The sequence below is a fragment of the Diaphorina citri genome, unplaced genomic scaffold, assembly GCF_000475195.1.
Source record: "Diaphorina citri unplaced genomic scaffold, Diaci psyllid genome assembly version 1.1 scaffold807, whole genome shotgun sequence".
In the NCBI taxonomy this organism is placed as follows: domain Eukaryota; kingdom Metazoa; phylum Arthropoda; class Insecta; order Hemiptera; family Psyllidae; genus Diaphorina; species Diaphorina citri.
The window spans coordinates 67,006-84,785 of record NW_007378239.1 but is presented as its reverse complement, the minus strand read 5'-3'; the positions used below and the strand labels follow the sequence as shown (position 1 = coordinate 84,785).

Genomic DNA, 17,780 nt, shown 5'->3' with positions numbered 1-17,780 from the left:
GACAAACCTCATATTTCGTTTGAAAATATATCAACAGTTTACTCCTCTTATTCAGTACCTAATTGGACATTGTATTGTATCTTTTCTCGTCCACGTGAACAGGGACATAATATGGGATGGGTATGCTATGACTCACACCCTTGATTTTGAAGTCCTTTATATCATGTAATCGCCAGAAAGTAATGACAAGCTGGTGAGCGTTGAGCTGATACTTTTTCACTTGAAATACTCGTAAAATGAGACACACAATATAAAATTGGTAACTTTCTATCGAATCTAGTGTAATAAAGAAGAGAGGAACCTTACCTATCAAAAAATGTAAAAGCTACGCTCTTGTCATCCCCAACCAATTTCTCGATCGTTGCAAACTTTTCTCCCATGAACGAACTGGCTCGGGTCAAAATATTTATGATTCTTGTTTGTCCATCTGAAAGAATTTCGAAAACGAAGTCAGATTCGTAAGCCAATAAAAAATAATTTAACGTAAATTCACGTGAGGTGTGAACCCTAGTTCGTGAAAACAGGGCATGCAGGTCACACGGACACTAGTGTTTTGACATAACACAACATGAACTTATAAAGAAAAGAACTTCAACGTTTGGCGATAAGTGGTCAACAAAAAACTTTACATTAGGAGGAGGAGGAAAAGAAGAAGAAAATGGCCTACCTAAAATACTTAGATCTTCGTTCTTCTTTATTATTTGAGCTGTGGAAGATGAGGGTCATACAGAAGTAGTGTTGAAAAATAAAACCCAATTAAAAGAATAATACTAAATACCTATAACAAAAGGTGATCCCACGTAAATTAAAGCCAAGTCTATGGAGAAAAGGAGAGACGTATATCAAAAACTCGACACAATTATTATTCATGCAATGCTCCACAAAAACAAGATATTTTAAATAATTTTCTTGAAATAAATTCAGCAATAAAAAGAAAACCTTAGGAGGGCAAAAAACTACCACATCTAAAAGTTCACACTCAGCATGCAAAAAGAGAACGAAACGAATAGAAAGAATTCATACTCCAAGTTTCTAGCTTATAGCAGGTAGTGTTCAAAGTCCTGTTGGTCATTTAATAATATGTTTATCTTGCATGTATTATTCAGCATTTAATGAGAGGGAGGGAAAATAAGAAACAATAAGGGAGAGAAAAAAAGTCTCGTCATTCAGCCTCACTTTGATTCAAGTTTTTACGATATTCAAAATTTAGGTACATGTCAAAATCACAAACTTGTCACTTAGAAGGATTAAATGCATGGATTAAATAACAGATACATTGTACAATTCAAGTGATCGTCTAAGAAACCACTTTGCGGTGACTACATATTATGTAGTTTCAATATTTACAAGAGTCAAAAAATCATATTGGTTGTAATCTATGTTAGTACCTATGTGCTATAATTAGGCGCCTTAGTTGAAATAGGAGATTTAATTTCAAACAAACTAACACTACGACTTTACAAAATGAAAAAGCAAAGCATAAGAAAGTGCATGCAATAAAATAGAGAATTAATAATGGCAGATAAAGTCTAAATGTTGATGAGTACAAACCTAAAGGTATTTATAAATCCGGTTAAGTATTTCCATGTTTACATTTGCTAATGCCGTACGTTAATATGATATCTTGCTTGGAAGAACTTGATGTAAATCATGATATGAGCGATCCAAAATCTAGCAAGAGTCATATCTAGCTGTCTAGTCCTCTAGTCTATTAATTGTGGACGATGTTATTATATGTATATTATCATTTTTTATATTATTCAATCCAGCTGGAAATACTCGAAGTAATCGAGTCTTCATAGACTTAGTCTTATCCTCAAAGATCTCAAAATTGATTAATATCTAGTCTTCATTACTCTAATGGTAGATATTTTCCACAACAAATTGAGAGAGCATTTTAAAGTAAATGTGCACAAGGTAGAGATAGGGAATGTAGGAAGAATAAAGAAACAACTTTCCATCATTCCTAATAAATAAGTACATAAACCTAAATAATGAAATACAAAATGCTTAAAAATAGCAATGAGGGCAATTATTGTACTTGTATTTGATGTTGTTTAGGATATTGATTGAGAAGTTAATCATAATGATAAGAATTATTATTAATTTATAATCTTTGCTGCCTACAATTATGCAAACAATTTATATTATACATATACATATTACTGAGAATTGGTCATTTATCTAACCTACTTGAAACTAATAAACAAAAGAGGTAAGAGAAATTTAAACTCATACTCAAGGCTAGTAAACTGCTATTCATTCAAATACCTCATTGTTATTTTTAAGTCGTTCATTTGGCTGGCATACACAAACATAGGGAATGCTTCTTGATATGAGAAAAAATAAAAATAATAAATAGTAGATAACTGAAGTGAATGAAAACCAAATTTTTAGAATCAGAATAATAAATTAAACTTTAATAAATATTTATATAGAGAGCAACATCAATTTTTGTACAATAAAATATACCCATTCAAAAATAAATGAAACAATAATAAATAATATGTATTATATTTAAAAAGAGGTTAACTTGACCGTACTTCAATAACTACACTAGCATTTAATTCGGAAAGAAATTGTTAGACTGAAAACTTTAGAAGAAAAATATTTTCTGTTTAAATTAAGGTGAGTTAAATGTTTGGTAAGATTTTAAAACAAATATTACGAAACGAATTAACAAAACAAAATATACCTATGACTATTAAAATGAAGAAAATGAGAAATTTTCATCTCGTTCCACTACGAAAAGTTCTTTATACCCATCAAAAATCTTTCATTGCTTTGGTTCATTTGCACCCTGCTCCCTTTATATTAAAAGCCAGCCCAACTGCTAAAAGTTCTTTAATTTCACAAGGCAGTAATTTTTTGACTTATTTAATATTTAGGTATAATAAAAAATAAATTGGTAATAAAGTTCAGGTATTATATTTGGCACGTAAATGAATTTCAAAGAATCATTTTTCCATGTTGCATCCAAATATCCCTAGCATTTTCGTAAAGACCTCACTTATTGTAGAAAAAAACTCGCGCGGGAAACAGGAAAACAAAAATATTTATCGACATTTTGTCCTGCTAACTTATTGTATTTAAATCTAACTTTTGGTTCAAAATATAGGAAACGATTCAAATATAGGTAACTATGCAAAATTGAAGAAAAAATAAAAGTAAAGTAGGTAATATACATAAATATAAGTAAGAAGGTAACTAAGAAAGCTTGAAAGTTCTTTATACCCATCAAAAATCTTTCATTGCTTTGGTTCATTTGCACCCTGCTCCCTTTATATTAAAAGCCAGCCCAACTGCTACAAGTTCTTTAATTTCACATGGCAGTAATTTTTTGACTTATTTAATATTTATAGGTAGTAAAAAATAAATTGGTAATAAAGTTCAGGTATTATATTTGGCACGTAAATGAATTTCAAAGAATCATTTTTCCATGTTGCATCCAAATATCCCTAGCATTTTCGTAAAGATCTCACTTATTGTAGAAAAAAACTCGCCCGGGAAACAGGAAAACAAAAATATTTATCGACATTTTGTCCTGCTAACTTATTGTATTTAAATCTAACTTTTGGTTCAAAATATAGGAAAAGATTCAAATATAGGTAACTATGCAAAATTGAAGAAAAAATAAAAGTAAGTAGGTAATATACATAAATATAAGTAAGAAGGTAACTAAGAAAGCTTTAAAATTGGTTGGTACTATCATAGATTACTGCACGACTTGATTTATAGGGTAAATAGATATTAGAAATTAATAGGAAGGGGATTAAAACACAAATAAAGTACACAAACAATCTTACAACGTTTCTTAAAGCAAAAAAGTAAAGATTTTTTTTCAACTGAAAACTTGAATCAAAGAGGTTAGAAAGTTGAGTAGTGCATACCTATATGAACCAATTTTGGTAGAATTTAAAGATAGAGTGGTAATATATTATTAGAATGTTCATTATCACAATTGAGTTTTCAATATTTTTGATCCCACAAAAGGAGACAAAAAAATATGTGTACTTCAAAATGGAATATCTAAATATGATATTGTTTGCTTTAAAAAAAGCTAAAACCTATGAAAATGATTAATCACAATTTGACAGCTTAAATCCTAAGCTAGTGAATGAATTGAAAAAAGAAGCAAAATAGACGGACATTTTTGTGAACGAAAAACAGACCAAATGGAATAAATTTGTTGTCACACTGCGTGCGTGTAAATTCTAAAACACAAGTGCTCTTGAATCACCCGTAGGTAATTCGTTGTGGTGGAAGTATAGCAAGGTACCAGTAAAAGTTCAGGCGCAATATTAGGAGCTCATGTAAGTGATAATTTTCAGTATTCACAATGAAATGATAAATAATTTGCAAATAATTCTCAAGCAATCTCAAGCGCAACTTTCCAAGAGCTCCCGGATGAGATTTGTTTTTGTACGGGTACGCTTTGAGTCCTGAAAATTCATGTTAACATATCAATAGGTAAGCAATGTAAAACTGTTCTTCTAATGATAAATCAATATTGTATTTTAAAGTACAAGTAAGACCTTAAATTTACTAATGAATGCATATTTTTACATAATGCGTAACATCTCTCTTGCAAAAAAAGTCCTAGATAATAAAACCTTTTGCATATTGCTAAATAAAAGTGTGAATATACAACATACCTACCTAATAATAATAATAATATGCGCGATTGTAGCACTATCTATTTCCAACCACGTGATTGTATCGCCAATAATGTACGTACCTACATTACATTAATGTTCTATCTAAAGTCAATCTGCATGTGGCTAAAGCGTTATCTAACTTTGGTTAAGTTTGGCCACTTTCTGTTGAGCTATAAGCGAAACGTGTTCAATTGTTTCATGTTCATGTGACATTTTCTCATCAATGTTGTTTCAGAAGGATAGAGGGGGATTGGACAAACAAAACTATGTTCTCCCTTGTCAAAGAAAAAATGGCAGTATTCTTCAATCATTTTAGGTCTGCTAGCAAACTTGACCGTTGAAAAAAATCGGAATAACAGCCTGAATAGTTTTGAAAAAAATCCATTCTAGATCTTGAAGAAACACAAAGGTAGGATATTGTTTTTCGAGGATATAATGTGATCTGTTTCGGGATTCCAAAGTCTTCCTATCTTATCCCTGCTACTTACAAGAAAGCTTTAAAATTGGTTGGTACTATCATAGATTACTGCACGACTTGATTTATAGGGTAAATAGATATTAGAAATTAATAGGAAGGGGATTAAAACACAAATAAAGTACACAAACAATCTTACGTTTCTTAAAGCAAAAAAAGTAAAGATTTTTTTTCAACTGAAAACTTGAATCAAAGAGGTTAGAAAGTTGAGTAGTGCATACCTATATGAACCAATTTTGGTAAAATTTAAAGATAGAGTGGTAATATATTATTAGAATGTTCATTATCACAATTGAGTTTTCAATATTTTTGATCCCACAAAAGGAGACAAAAAAATATGTGTACTTCAAAATGGAATATCTAAATATGATATTGTTTGCTTAAAAAAAAAGCTAAAACCTATGAAAATGATTAATCACAATTTGACAGCTTAAATCCTAAGCTAGTGAATGAATTGATGAGTTTTCAATATTTTTGATCCCACAAAAGGAGACAAAAAAATATGTGTACTTCAAAATGGAATATCTAAATATGATATTGTTTGCTTTAAAAAAAGCTAAAACCTATGAAAATGATTAATCACAATTTGACAGCTTAAATCCTAAGCTAGTGAATGAATTGAAAAAAGAAGCAAAATAGACGGACATTTTTGTGAACGAAAAACAGACCAAATGGAATAAATTTGTTGTCACACTGCGTGCGTGTAAATTCTAAAACACAAGTGCTCTTGAATCACCCGTAGGTAATTCGTTGTGGTGGAAGTATAGCAAGGTACCAGTAAAAGTTCAGGCGCAATATTAGGAGCTCATGTAAGTGATAATTTTCAGTATTCACAATGAAATGATAAATAATTTGCAAATAATTCTCAAGCAATCTCAAGCGCAACTTTCCAAGAGCTCCCGGATGAGATTTGTTTTTGTACGGGTACGCTTTGAGTCCTGAAAATTCATGTTAACATATCAATAGGTAAGCAATGTAAAACTGTTCTTCTAATGATAAATCAATATTGTATTTTAAAGTACAAGTAAGACCTTAAATTTACTAATGAATGCATATTTTTACATAATGCGTAACATCTCTCTTGCAAAAAAGTCCTAGGTAATAAAACCTTTTGCATATTGCTAAATAAAAGTGTGAATATACAACATACCTAATAATAATATGCGCGATTGTTGCACTATCTATTTCCAACCACGTGATTGTATCGCCAATAATGTACGTACATTACGTTAATGTTCTATCTAAAGTCAATCTGCATGTGGCTAAAGCGTTATCTAACTTTGGTTAAGTTTGGCCACTTTCTGTTGAGCTATAAGCGAAACGTGTTCAATTGTTTCATGTTCATGTGACATTTTCTCATCAATGTTTTTTCAGAAGGATAGAGGGGGATTGGACAAACGAAACTATGTTCTCCCTTGTCAAAGAAAAAATGGCAGTATTCTTCAGTCATTTTAGGTCTGCTAGCAAACTTGACCGTTGAAAAAAATCGGAATAACAGCCTGAATAGTTCTGAAAAAGATCCATTCTAGATCTTGAAGAAACACAAATGTAGGATATTGTTTTTCGAGGATATGTGACCTGTTTCGGGATTCCAAATTCTTCCTAGGTATCTTATCCCTGCTACTTACGTTTGGCTAACAAAACCAAAAATGAATGAAGAACACCCGTTGTGCAACCTCTCGGAATAATAGTGTAAGGAACACGTTTGCACGGAGTAATGGAATCTAGGGTGAATATAGTTCGCAACAGCACAATTTTTTACTAAAATTTCGACTAAATTTTACTCGATTCGAAAGTTAATCTCAAGAGGATATGGAATTGCTGGAAGATGTTACTACCTGATGATTGGATTCCCAGTCCACGTAAAGGTCTTGACTATCCGGCGTACCAATTGGCGTGGTACCACGTCCCGTATTCAAGTAAATTCTGAGAACAGGAGACAAAATAATATAGGTAGTTAAAAAAGACAACAAGGAGACTTGACTAATTTATTGATTAATTTTTTCTTCACAAAATATTCAAGTTTATTAATTTAATTAATCCATAAACAGCCATTCCATAGTATAAATATAAAATAATAATAATTAAATTCTAGGAATAATAACAATAATAATTAAGAAGCCTGTTTTACTATCTTTGCCATTAAACTGAAAAGTAATATTTCATGCTGTGCGTATTGCATACACTTTTAGTTTCCAGGCGTTCACACAAATTCTTGATTATATTTAACTTACACTTGTCTATTTATCAGATTTTGCCACACAGCCTTTAGTTCAATAGTGGGAGCTCTCAGCCTTATGAGCTGTCGCTTGTAAAATTTTGGAACTTTGGTTTTTCTCAGAACATTTGGAAATATAGGCAGGGAGAGATTCGCACAGCTGGATGCCACTGGACTATCCACGTCTCTTGGTTTATCACTTAGCACTAATCGGAAATCCGTCTCTGAAATCAAAAATGCGAATGAGATTAATTGTTTGCACCGAGTTTCGTCTCAGAGATGAATTGATAGTTTTTCAGGAATCGAGGACCATTTTAGGAGGTCTAATCTATGATTATTAATATTTTTCTCAAAATTTTCATTTTACTTAATAGGTTCAAAATAGACTTCCTTGTTTTTCCGTAGAAATATCGGAATCTTTAGTCCTCGTTAACATTTTTTTCTTCCTTTTCCAATAGCTTCGGCTATAGTAGCTCAGTGGTAAAGAGTTCAATTGGATGCCACTGGACTATCCACGTCTCTTGGTTTATCACTTAGCACTAATCGGAAATCCGTCTCTGAAATCAAAAATGCGAATGAGATGAATTGTTTGCACCGAGTTTCGTCTCGGAGATGAATTGATAGTTTTTCAGGAATCGAGGACCATTTTAGGAGGTCTAATCTCATCATTTATCTATCTATGATTATTAATATTTTTCTCAAAATTTTCATTTTACTACTTAATAGGTTCAAAATAGACTACTTAATAGGTTCAAAATAGACTTCCTTGTTTTTCCGTAGAAATATCGGAATCTTTAGTCCTCGTTAACATTTTTTTCTTCCTTTTCCAAAAGATTCGGCTATAGTGGCTCAGTGGTAAAGAGTTCAACTTGGTACTTCGGGGAAAAAGTGCGATACGTACATAGATATTTCGAAAGATACGTCCCTAGGTATTTCCAGAAACGAAGACTTACCTTTTCTCCTAATATTGTACACAGCATGGACAACTTGTAGTAAGGGCAGGGGTTCTTCCGTTATGAAGATCACTCGGTCCCTACTAACTTTGGCAAATACAATGATGTCGGTGAACAAGAGAGCCCAGTACCGTTTGGCAACATTGCCTTCAATCCTGGTCAGATCGCCTCCAAATATCCACGATCTTCCAGAAGATTCCAGGGCGAAAGGCTGGAAAAAAGAGAGATTATTGTTAAGGTGTGTCTAAACATAGTCGACCCGCCGTCGATCGACGTCAATCCACATCGATACACAATAAATTCACATCGGACGATGGCCGTCAACCATGTGTGTACACACCTTTCGATTAGTGTTTTATCAGTAGGCTCTGACCGACTCGGTTTTTGTACCTTTATTGCTCAACCTTAGCACAGAGAGTTTTTAGTTAATCCACCAGTGCCCTAGGTATAACACCAAAGTATGGAAAAGTATTTACAATTCCATATTTGGATCTAATTCGTCCAAATTCAAAATTCTGCTTTTCCATTGGCTATTACACTTGTAAGATACTTTTCCATACTTTGGTGATATGAGGCACTGAGTTCAAGAAATACTGGCCTGAGTAAATCAAAAGGATGACGTCAAAAAAAGCCCTTGACACTGTGTTAACCCTCAAAGGTAAGATCGGCCAGAAATCAGTCTATCAAAGCTAATCGGGTCACTCTATTTCCTCAAAATATTGGGCATTTATAGATACAAAATTTATCGATAAGTTTTATCTCTTGGCAGCTTCTTTTTGACTTGGCGGACCGGAATACACTACATACTTCAATCAATATTGTTACCCACCTTACATCTGGTGAATACCAGCCTACTTTCCAGGTCTTGTAGCGTCAACAAAGGCTTGCCTTCTCCCTTGGGTTCCATTAACCCCGACTCTACAGTGATCTCCTTGTATGTCGTCTGAAACCAGAAGACACAATGGAATTAAAAGAAGAAAATAATATCTGGTTGTGTGGAAGAGCTCATTGAGAATCCAGCCAATACTAAAAAAAAAGGCTTGTTTACGGATCGGATGAGACTGAAAAGTCACTTTACCCGTTCATAGGTGAACATTTCTGTGTTTTTGTTAGTGGATGTGTCATGAGCTCCTATATCACTTTATTATGTAGGTAATGTAGGGATATTAATCAGAAAGATATGCTAGTCGTATTAGTAGCAAGTTATTGGCGTAAATGAATCTTCAATTTCTCAAACTTATAGATAATAATTAGGTGGCTCATAATTTTACTTGAAGACTTGAATATTACCTGATATTGATTGACTACTTGAAGGAGATACTGATAGTCTTTAGAATCTTGAGCTGTACAGTTTAGAATACCTTGCAATAATTTTAGAACCAACCTGAAATGCTGAAACAGAATAAATCGTCTCACAATATCAGACTTTAACTTATTATTATTGTAGAAAGACGGAAAAATCCTTCAGTTAGAGAGATTTTTTTTTTTTTTCAGTTTCTACCCTGCAGGATGAACACAGTTTTTCCAAATTCCCAGCCCCCCCTCTCAAAAAACTATTAGGCAGGAATTTTTGCCTATAGAGGTTATGTTATATTTTATAAATTATGACCTTTTTCAAGCTGAAAGTTTTACTTACTTCCAGTGGTTTATGTAGGAATCCTATCAGATCAGGTCGTTTCTTAGGAATAGGAGGCTCATTCAGCATGGTCATGAATGATTTATTTCTCGTTTTTTCTGCTAAAATGCAGAAAGATTTCTTTAAGCCGCAACAGTATTTCCTGTACGACGAACCGGTTACAGCCAACTGAAAAAATGGGCGGAAAAAGGTACATAAAATCATTTGAAATACCGTGGGAAAAAGGTTATATATATATATATAAAGGTAACTATCCGGTATTCTATTCTATTTTTCAGGTCTCTCACACGGTTTGACAGACGTTGGTCTCGAGATTTTTCGACCATTCACGCTCAGACTGTCTGACATACCTATGTCTCAGACTGTCTGACATACCTATGTCTCAGACTGTCTGGCAGACCTAGATTTCAGACCGTCTGACAGATCTAGGTCTGAGGTCTGAGCGTGAGTGGCGGACCTAACACATTTCAATTTCTTCTAGTTGGTAGAGTAGGCACTATCTATGAGCTGTATTAAATTAAAATCCTTTAATAAAACAGAGTAATGTGAATCGATCCAATGTAGGTACGTACCTTATTGTAATAGATTTCACCTATATTGTAAGCAAAAGGTTTATCTGAATCAGGAAGATTGGAGTTCAATTTTTCTAAAATATCTTCTGAGATTCTGAGCAACTGCAAGAAAAGAAATAAAGTTAAAGTTATACGGTGCTTTCGTTTTTATATTTCAGTTTTATCCAATACGAGAGTTCCAAATTTTCAGAGTCTGGCCTACAGTAAAAGAGAAAAATGAAGCTCGAGGGAGCCTAAATACCGCCCTGGTGTGTCCTACGTATGTATATAGGACGCGTATCTCTCGTGTTGGAATGAGACATACTCGTATATTATCAAAGTGAGAACTTTAACAAACTTACTTCTTGAGAATTTTGGAAAAGCACCACATGTTCCTTGGGAGAGCACAAGTCTTTTCGTTCTGCTAATGGTAACAGGAACCGAGCTATGCCAAACTGCAAACAGGCTATGTAACTCTTTTCCGTGTTAACTAATTGATTGATGCCCTCTAGCCTTCCTTGTTCGCCTACGAAACCCTGAAATTAGTAATTTGGTGTTTCATTCATTTCAGCAAGATCCATTTTCGGACTGAATGTGCCACCGTGCCCACCCAGCTTCGAGAGGAATAAGTAAAAGAGCAATATCCAAAGAAAATTCTTTTGAAACATGTGCCGAGATGAACATTTTTATTATTGTTTCACGTATTTATTTATTGACTTGCAAGTTTTACTGTAGGTTGGTAATTTTTCAACCTCGTAATTTCTGTATACCTAACAACCCTACAGATTACCGCAGGTCCTCCACCTACTTGTTGGTATCCTTTTAGGTTATTAGGTTATACCTAATCTATCTATGTTCTACTTCAATAGCCAAAAAACTTGGGTTAAAACCTCTGTCGTACCTCAAATATGGGAGGAATGTCAGGCAGATCCAGAGCTTTCTTGCTGATATCCATGGATACCGAAGTCCTAGCTTGACTCTCATTGGCCACTTCACAGGCTGCTGGCAACGGTGTCGAAATGGATCGCATGGGAGCAGGCCGTTTCTTTTTCTTCTTCTTTTTCGTGTCGTCTTTACACGGGCGATAAATTTCCAAGGAACAAGAATTGCCATACTCCCTAGAACACAGAAATGTAAGTTCAAGTTTGAAAACTTGAGAATTGTAAATCTCGAGAAAAGAACTTAAGACAAAAAAATGATTTCATATTATTAGTAAAAATGTCTTACATTAATACAAATAAATTTTCTACATTGCATTACCTACATTATTATTTTTACTTATTCATAGACTTGTGCCATACTCCCTAGAACACAGAAATGTAAGTTCAAGTTTGAAAACTTGAGAATTGTAAATCTCGAGAAAAGAACTTAAGACAAAAAAGTGATTTCATATTATTAGTAAAAATGTCTTACATTAATACAAATAAATTTTCGACATTACATTACCTACATTATTATTTTTACTTATTCATAGACTTTTTTACAATTTCGAGTCAAGATCATTTTACTTGCTTCCAACTCGCTACTATACTAAATACACTCCTATTGTCATACTCTCACAGTCATGTAAATTTCATTTTATTTTTGTACTACATCCTTGTATTTTAACTATCAAGTTACTACTTCATTGACTCTACAGTCTACACATCGGCTTCACTTCCCTACCGATGCCGTGCTAAAAGCTAGAAACATAATTTTCCCGCTGTGCACTGTGTCTAAGGTACCTATGACAAAAGTAATTGCTACTTTAAATTATTCAGAGTAACTTTATACTTAAGCTTAGTCGCGCATTGAGTACAAAGCAACCATCAGGAATAAAGGAATTACATTGTAATAAAATAGCAAGATCTTCAGTTTATTTCTCCCGTGAGGGCTCTGAGACTATTACAACTTCTGTCATAGGAAAATTTCTTGCAGTTCTCCACTTGGCAGGGATAACTTTTAAGAAACATTTTTATCCAAATTGTGAAAGATCATTTTCGAAACACGTGCCCTTTTTTTAGATCAAAGATGGTCAGCAAAGTCGGGTGTGGTGAGTGACGGACATTTGTGATTTCTGGAGCTCTCAGTTAATACTGAACACCTCTCAAGGGGTAGTCTTGATTCGAGGACTTTGAGGCCAAATTCCTATAGGTACATAAGACGAGGAAAACTATTTTTAACCTCAAGTCAAGACTCCCCCTAAGGGATGAATTCATACAAAAAGACCACTCTGAGGCTTAGGTGTAAGGGCAAACAGCCCTAAAAGTTCGAGGACTTTGAGGCCAAATTCCTATAGGTACATAAGACGAGGAAAACTATTTTTAACCTCAAGTCAAGACTCCCCCTAAGGGATGTTTTCATACAAAAAGACCACTCTGAGGCTTAGGTGTAAGGGCAAACAGCCCTAAAAGTAGGCTTGCCAAATATCCAAAATGTCGATTCGGGACGCGAATCCGCGAACATAATTGCCAAATCCGCGAACATAATCGCAAAATCCGCGAACAAAATCGCCAAATCCGCGAAAATAATCGCGAAATCCGCGAAAATAATCGCGAAATCCGCGAAAATAATCGCGAAATCCGCGAAAATAATCGCGAAATCCGCGAAAATAATCGCGAAATCCGCGAAAATAATCGCGAAATCCGCGAAAATAATCGCGAAATCCGCGAAAATAATCGCGAAATCCGCGAAAATAATCGCGAAATCCGCGAAAATAATCGCGAAATCCGCGAAAATAATCGCGAAATCCGCGAAAATAATCGCGAAATCCGCGAAAATAATCGCGAAATCCGCGAAAATAATCGCGAAATCCGCGAACATAATCGCCAAATCCGCGAACAAAATCACCAAATCCGCGAACATAATCGCGAAATCCGCGAACATAACCGCGAAACCCGCGAACATAATCGCCAAATCCGCGAACAAAATCACCAAATCCGCGAACATAATCGCGAAATCCGCGAAAAAAATCACCAAATCCGCGAACATAATCGCGAAATCCGCGAAAAAAATCACCAAATCCGCGAACATAATCGCGAAATCCGCGAAAAAAATCACCAAATCCGCGAACATAATCGCGAAATCCGCGAAAAAAATCACCAAATCCGCGAACATAATCGCGAAATCCGCGAAAAAAATCACCAAATCCGCGAACATAATCGCGAAATCCGCGAAAAAAATCACCAAATCCGCGAACATAATCGCGAAATCCGCGAAAAAAATCACCAAATCCGCGAACATAATCGCGAAATCCGCGAAAATAATCGCGAAATCCGCGAACATAATCGCGAAATCACATAGGTACGATATGTACATAGGTACGAAGGTATAGGTAACATACCTATTATTAAAACAGATAAAACCAAAATACGTCCGAACTACGGGCTAAAAAATTCCCGGAGGGACGGACCCAGCTTGTTTCGTTTAAGGCGGTTTATACAACATTTTCTCGTTTATAAAGGTTTAGCAAAGTGGAAGAGCAAACTGATGAAAGCATGACAAATTTAAACAAGTTAAGAACAAATTCTGATTTATAGAGGTACCTAATTTTAAAGTTAAAAAAGGCGTCCCGAATTTTTTCTGGGACAAAAACGGAAATTCGGGACACAACGCCCCAAAATGAAAAACTGAACGGGACGCTGGGACATCCCCTGAAATTCGGGACTGTCCCGGCCAATTCGGGACGTTTGGCAAGCCTACCTAAAAGTCGGGTTAAGCTTATACGAATCTACACCCTTAGCCCTTAAGGTTAAGGGATGTCAAGTAATACCAGCCGTACTTACTCGAACAAACGCAAGACCTCCTCTTGACCTTTCATTGTTACGTTTGTTTTCTCAACGAATATAATGTAATCGCCGCACTTTAGGCCGCAGCTTTCCGCAGGATATCCCGGTTTTATTCCGTCGATTCTTAAACAGAAACAGATCATTGGATTGGAAAGCAACTCTGAAGAAAGATAGTAAATACTCTTATGATATACATTCATTAGCCTTTATTTGTCTTTTAAAATACTCTTCGCACATATCTAAGTAAATAGGCACCAAATTTTCCTTGAAAATGTCTACGGTAGATGAAACTCGAGTCGCAAAAAGCTATACATAGACAAGTTTGTGCAATGTTTTATTATTTACCTATAGGAGGTTTTATTCCGTCGATTCTTAAACAGAAACAGATCATTGGATTGGAAAGCAACTCTGAAGAAAGATAGTAAATACTCTTATGATATATACATTCATTAGCCTTTATTTGTCTTTTAAAATACTCTTCGCACATATCGAAGTAAATAGGCACCAAATTTTCCTTGAAAATGTCTACGGTAGATGAAACTCGAGTCGCAAAAAGTTATACATAGACAAGTTTGTGCAGTGTTTTATCATTTACCTATAGGGAGAATCCCTATCTAATAATAAATATTCAGGTATGTTTACAAAGTTGAAGTTCAATACCTTGGTGGATTCATCCAACAAATGGAAAACCCAAAGTTCGGATGGTTGGGCGGCTTCGACAATTTCTTGGTGATGGTGCACGCGGTTCTTCCTCGCTTGAAGGTTTTCGACTCTGGCGGCTCAAGCTCGAGGAATTTGAGAAATTCTTTGCTCTCCTCTTCATCTTCGCTGACTTCATCTTTCTTAGGCCTGTCTTCTTCGCTCATGTCTTTATCACATTCGGATTTCCTCGCCTCTTGAACAGGATCGGTGGAGATTTCATTTTGACTTTCTTCCAGCCTTTGGCTAGTCGTTTGGAGAGAGTTGGGCTTCTTGTCATTGGGAGTGGCTTTGGCGAGACAGAGTGTTGAGGACACGCTCGTTGGACGTGCCTTTTGTTTTTCTGAAATCAGTGGACGCAGGCAGTTTTTTGAGCATTACAAACAAACATGTTATCTGCACTCAAAAATATAGCTTATGATTCATAGAAGAAGAGGAAGAAGAAGAAGAAAAAGAATAAAAAGAAGAGGAGGAGGAAGAAAAAGAAAAAGAAAAAAAAAGAACTTACATACCTGAAATTTGAAGGATACTGTTCTCTCGGTTTTCAATTTCTTTGTCAATTAAATTGGACAAGTTGGGCATACGTATCTGAAAACAAAGCAAACCGAAAATCAGTGACAAGGAAGAAATTTGTTTTAAAGCGAGCAGTAAATTCTTCCAAAGAAAAACTTCCAAAGATATTCTGAAAATATGAAATGCCTATATTGGCAAGTACTTTCTATTTGTTTATATATTAACAAGTCCAGAGTCTTAGAGAAAGTGGAAATGTTCGAAAAAGTTTTTTACACACATAATAAAAGACACCTACTATGGTAAATTAGGGACAGGGAGTTTATATTTTCAAGATGTACCTAATGATAGGGATAAGTAAATAGCTTTAGCAGATATTCCACTCAGGAAATTCGTGTTTTATACCCATTTCAGTTTGTTGGTATTTGTACCTATATCGTTGACCGCGGTATTATTTTGATAAGTTCATTTTATTGGTGGGGATTTAAATGATAAACCCGTGTTCCTGTACGAAAGTATTTTGGGGAATCGAAACCACCGACTGCAATCCTATAGCTTGGTCTATAAGACCGTTCTTCAAATATTATGTGGACTGTATTCCCTTTTTCTATCTGTCAAAGTTTTGTTCAGAATGTTATTTTGTGTGGGTAGGTTTTTTTTTACTTAAATACGGGGGGGGGATGGACGTGCCTTTTGTTTTTCTGAAATCAGAGGACGCAGGCAGTTTTTTGAGCATTACAAACAAACATGTTATCTGCACTCAAAAATAGCTTATGATTCATAGAAGAAGAGGAAGAAGAAGAAAAAGAGGAACAATAAAAAGAAGAGGAGGAGGAGGAGGAGGAAGAAAAAGAAGGAAAAAGAAAGAACTTACATACCTGAAATTTGAAGGATACTGTTCTCTCGGTTTTCAATTTCTTTGTCGATTAAATTGGACAAGTTGGGCATACGTATCTGAAAACAAATCAAACCGAAAATCAGTGACAAGGAAGAAATGTGTTTTAAAGCGAGCAGTAAATTCTTCCAAAGAAAAACTTCCAAAGATATTCTGGAAATATGAAATGCCTATTGGCAAGTATTAAAGTTTTTTACACGCATAATAAAAGACACCTACTATAGTAAATTAGGGACAGGGAGTTTAAATTATCAAGATGTACCTAATGATAGGGATAAGACTTACTAAGTAAATAGCTTTAGCAGATATCTATAGGTACCTACGTAGCTTTAGTAGATATTCCACTCAGGAAATTCGTGTTTTACACCCATTTCAGTTTGTTGGTATTTGTACCTATATCGTTGACCGCATTATTATTTTGATAAGTTCATTTTATTGGTGGGGATTTAAATGATAAACCCGTGTTCCTGTACGAAAGTATTTTGGGGAATCGAAACCTCCGAATGCAATCCTATAGCTTGGTCTTTAAGACCGTTCTTCAAATATTATGTGGACTGTATTCCCTTTTTCTATCTGTCAAAGTTTTGTTCAGAATGTTATTTTATGTGGGTAGGTTTTTTATATTTAAATATAGGGGGGGGGGATGATCCCGAACCAACAGGCCACAAAAGGGAAGGGTTACAAAGTTACAATACGTCGGAGAAGGTTAGACGTTAGAGGACACAAAATATACCTATCTTGAAGAGCTAGGTATATTTAATCCTTTTTCACTTTTCCCGTCACAGAGAAAAGTCTTCTCCTTCCCATGAACTTTGCTGTAAGATAACGATTTTAAAAGTAATATAATAATGTCTAAGCCTCCGCCTATATCTCTTACGACGGGAAAAAATTAATCTTAATAGCAGTGACGGCTTGCGAAATTCAACTAAAACTCTTAATTTACAGCGCCACACTGCCAGATAAGTAACATGCCTATTTCACACTTTTCACGAGCTCGTAATCACGGAAAGTAGGTACTTAAGGAAACCTGAAATTTTAGCCTAAAACTCTTTTCGGCTTAGCCCAAAAATGACCACCTTGAAATTTCGAATACCTAAGTTTTTTTTTTGCTTTCCTTTTTTAACCTTTAAAACACAAGACCTTTAGAATCTAGCTCCATGGGACAAAGATTTTAAAATACACTACGTCCCACCTGAAATGAGAATATCCCCCACTGTCTGATAGCACGAAGCTATAATATCATTATTAGGACTGTGAAGGGGACTACAGGGAAAAAATAAAAACTAATACCTAAGTTTTTTTTTTTGCTTTCCTTTTTTAACCTTTAAAACACAAGACCTTTAGAATCTAGCTCCATGGGACAAAGATTTTAAAACACACTACGTCCCACCTGAAATGAAAATATCCCCCACTGTCTC

The 17,780-nt window shown here is 34.8% G+C and overlaps 1 protein-coding gene across 1 annotated transcript in view; it reads right to left on the bottom strand.

Moving 5' to 3' along the window:
• The window catches only part of LOC103512193, a 32,272-nt gene that overhangs the window by 10,628 nt on the left and 3,864 nt on the right, over positions 1 to 17,780 (bottom strand). Inside the window, exons 2-13 of the mRNA XM_026825745.1 lie at positions 15,470 to 15,545; positions 14,919 to 15,300; positions 14,256 to 14,381; positions 11,393 to 11,609; positions 10,854 to 11,027; positions 10,513 to 10,614; positions 9,941 to 10,108; positions 9,595 to 9,696; positions 9,134 to 9,247; positions 8,305 to 8,515; positions 7,368 to 7,575; positions 6,972 to 7,059 (exon numbers count right to left, since the gene is read on the bottom strand). Coding sequence (XP_026681546.1) covers positions 6,972 to 7,059; positions 7,368 to 7,575; positions 8,305 to 8,515; positions 9,134 to 9,247; positions 9,595 to 9,696; positions 9,941 to 10,108; positions 10,513 to 10,614; positions 10,854 to 11,027; positions 11,393 to 11,609; positions 14,256 to 14,381; positions 14,919 to 15,300; positions 15,470 to 15,545 — 1,968 coding nt within the window. The remainder of the gene's footprint in view (positions 1 to 6,971; positions 7,060 to 7,367; positions 7,576 to 8,304; positions 8,516 to 9,133; positions 9,248 to 9,594; positions 9,697 to 9,940; positions 10,109 to 10,512; positions 10,615 to 10,853; positions 11,028 to 11,392; positions 11,610 to 14,255; positions 14,382 to 14,918; positions 15,301 to 15,469; positions 15,546 to 17,780) is intronic.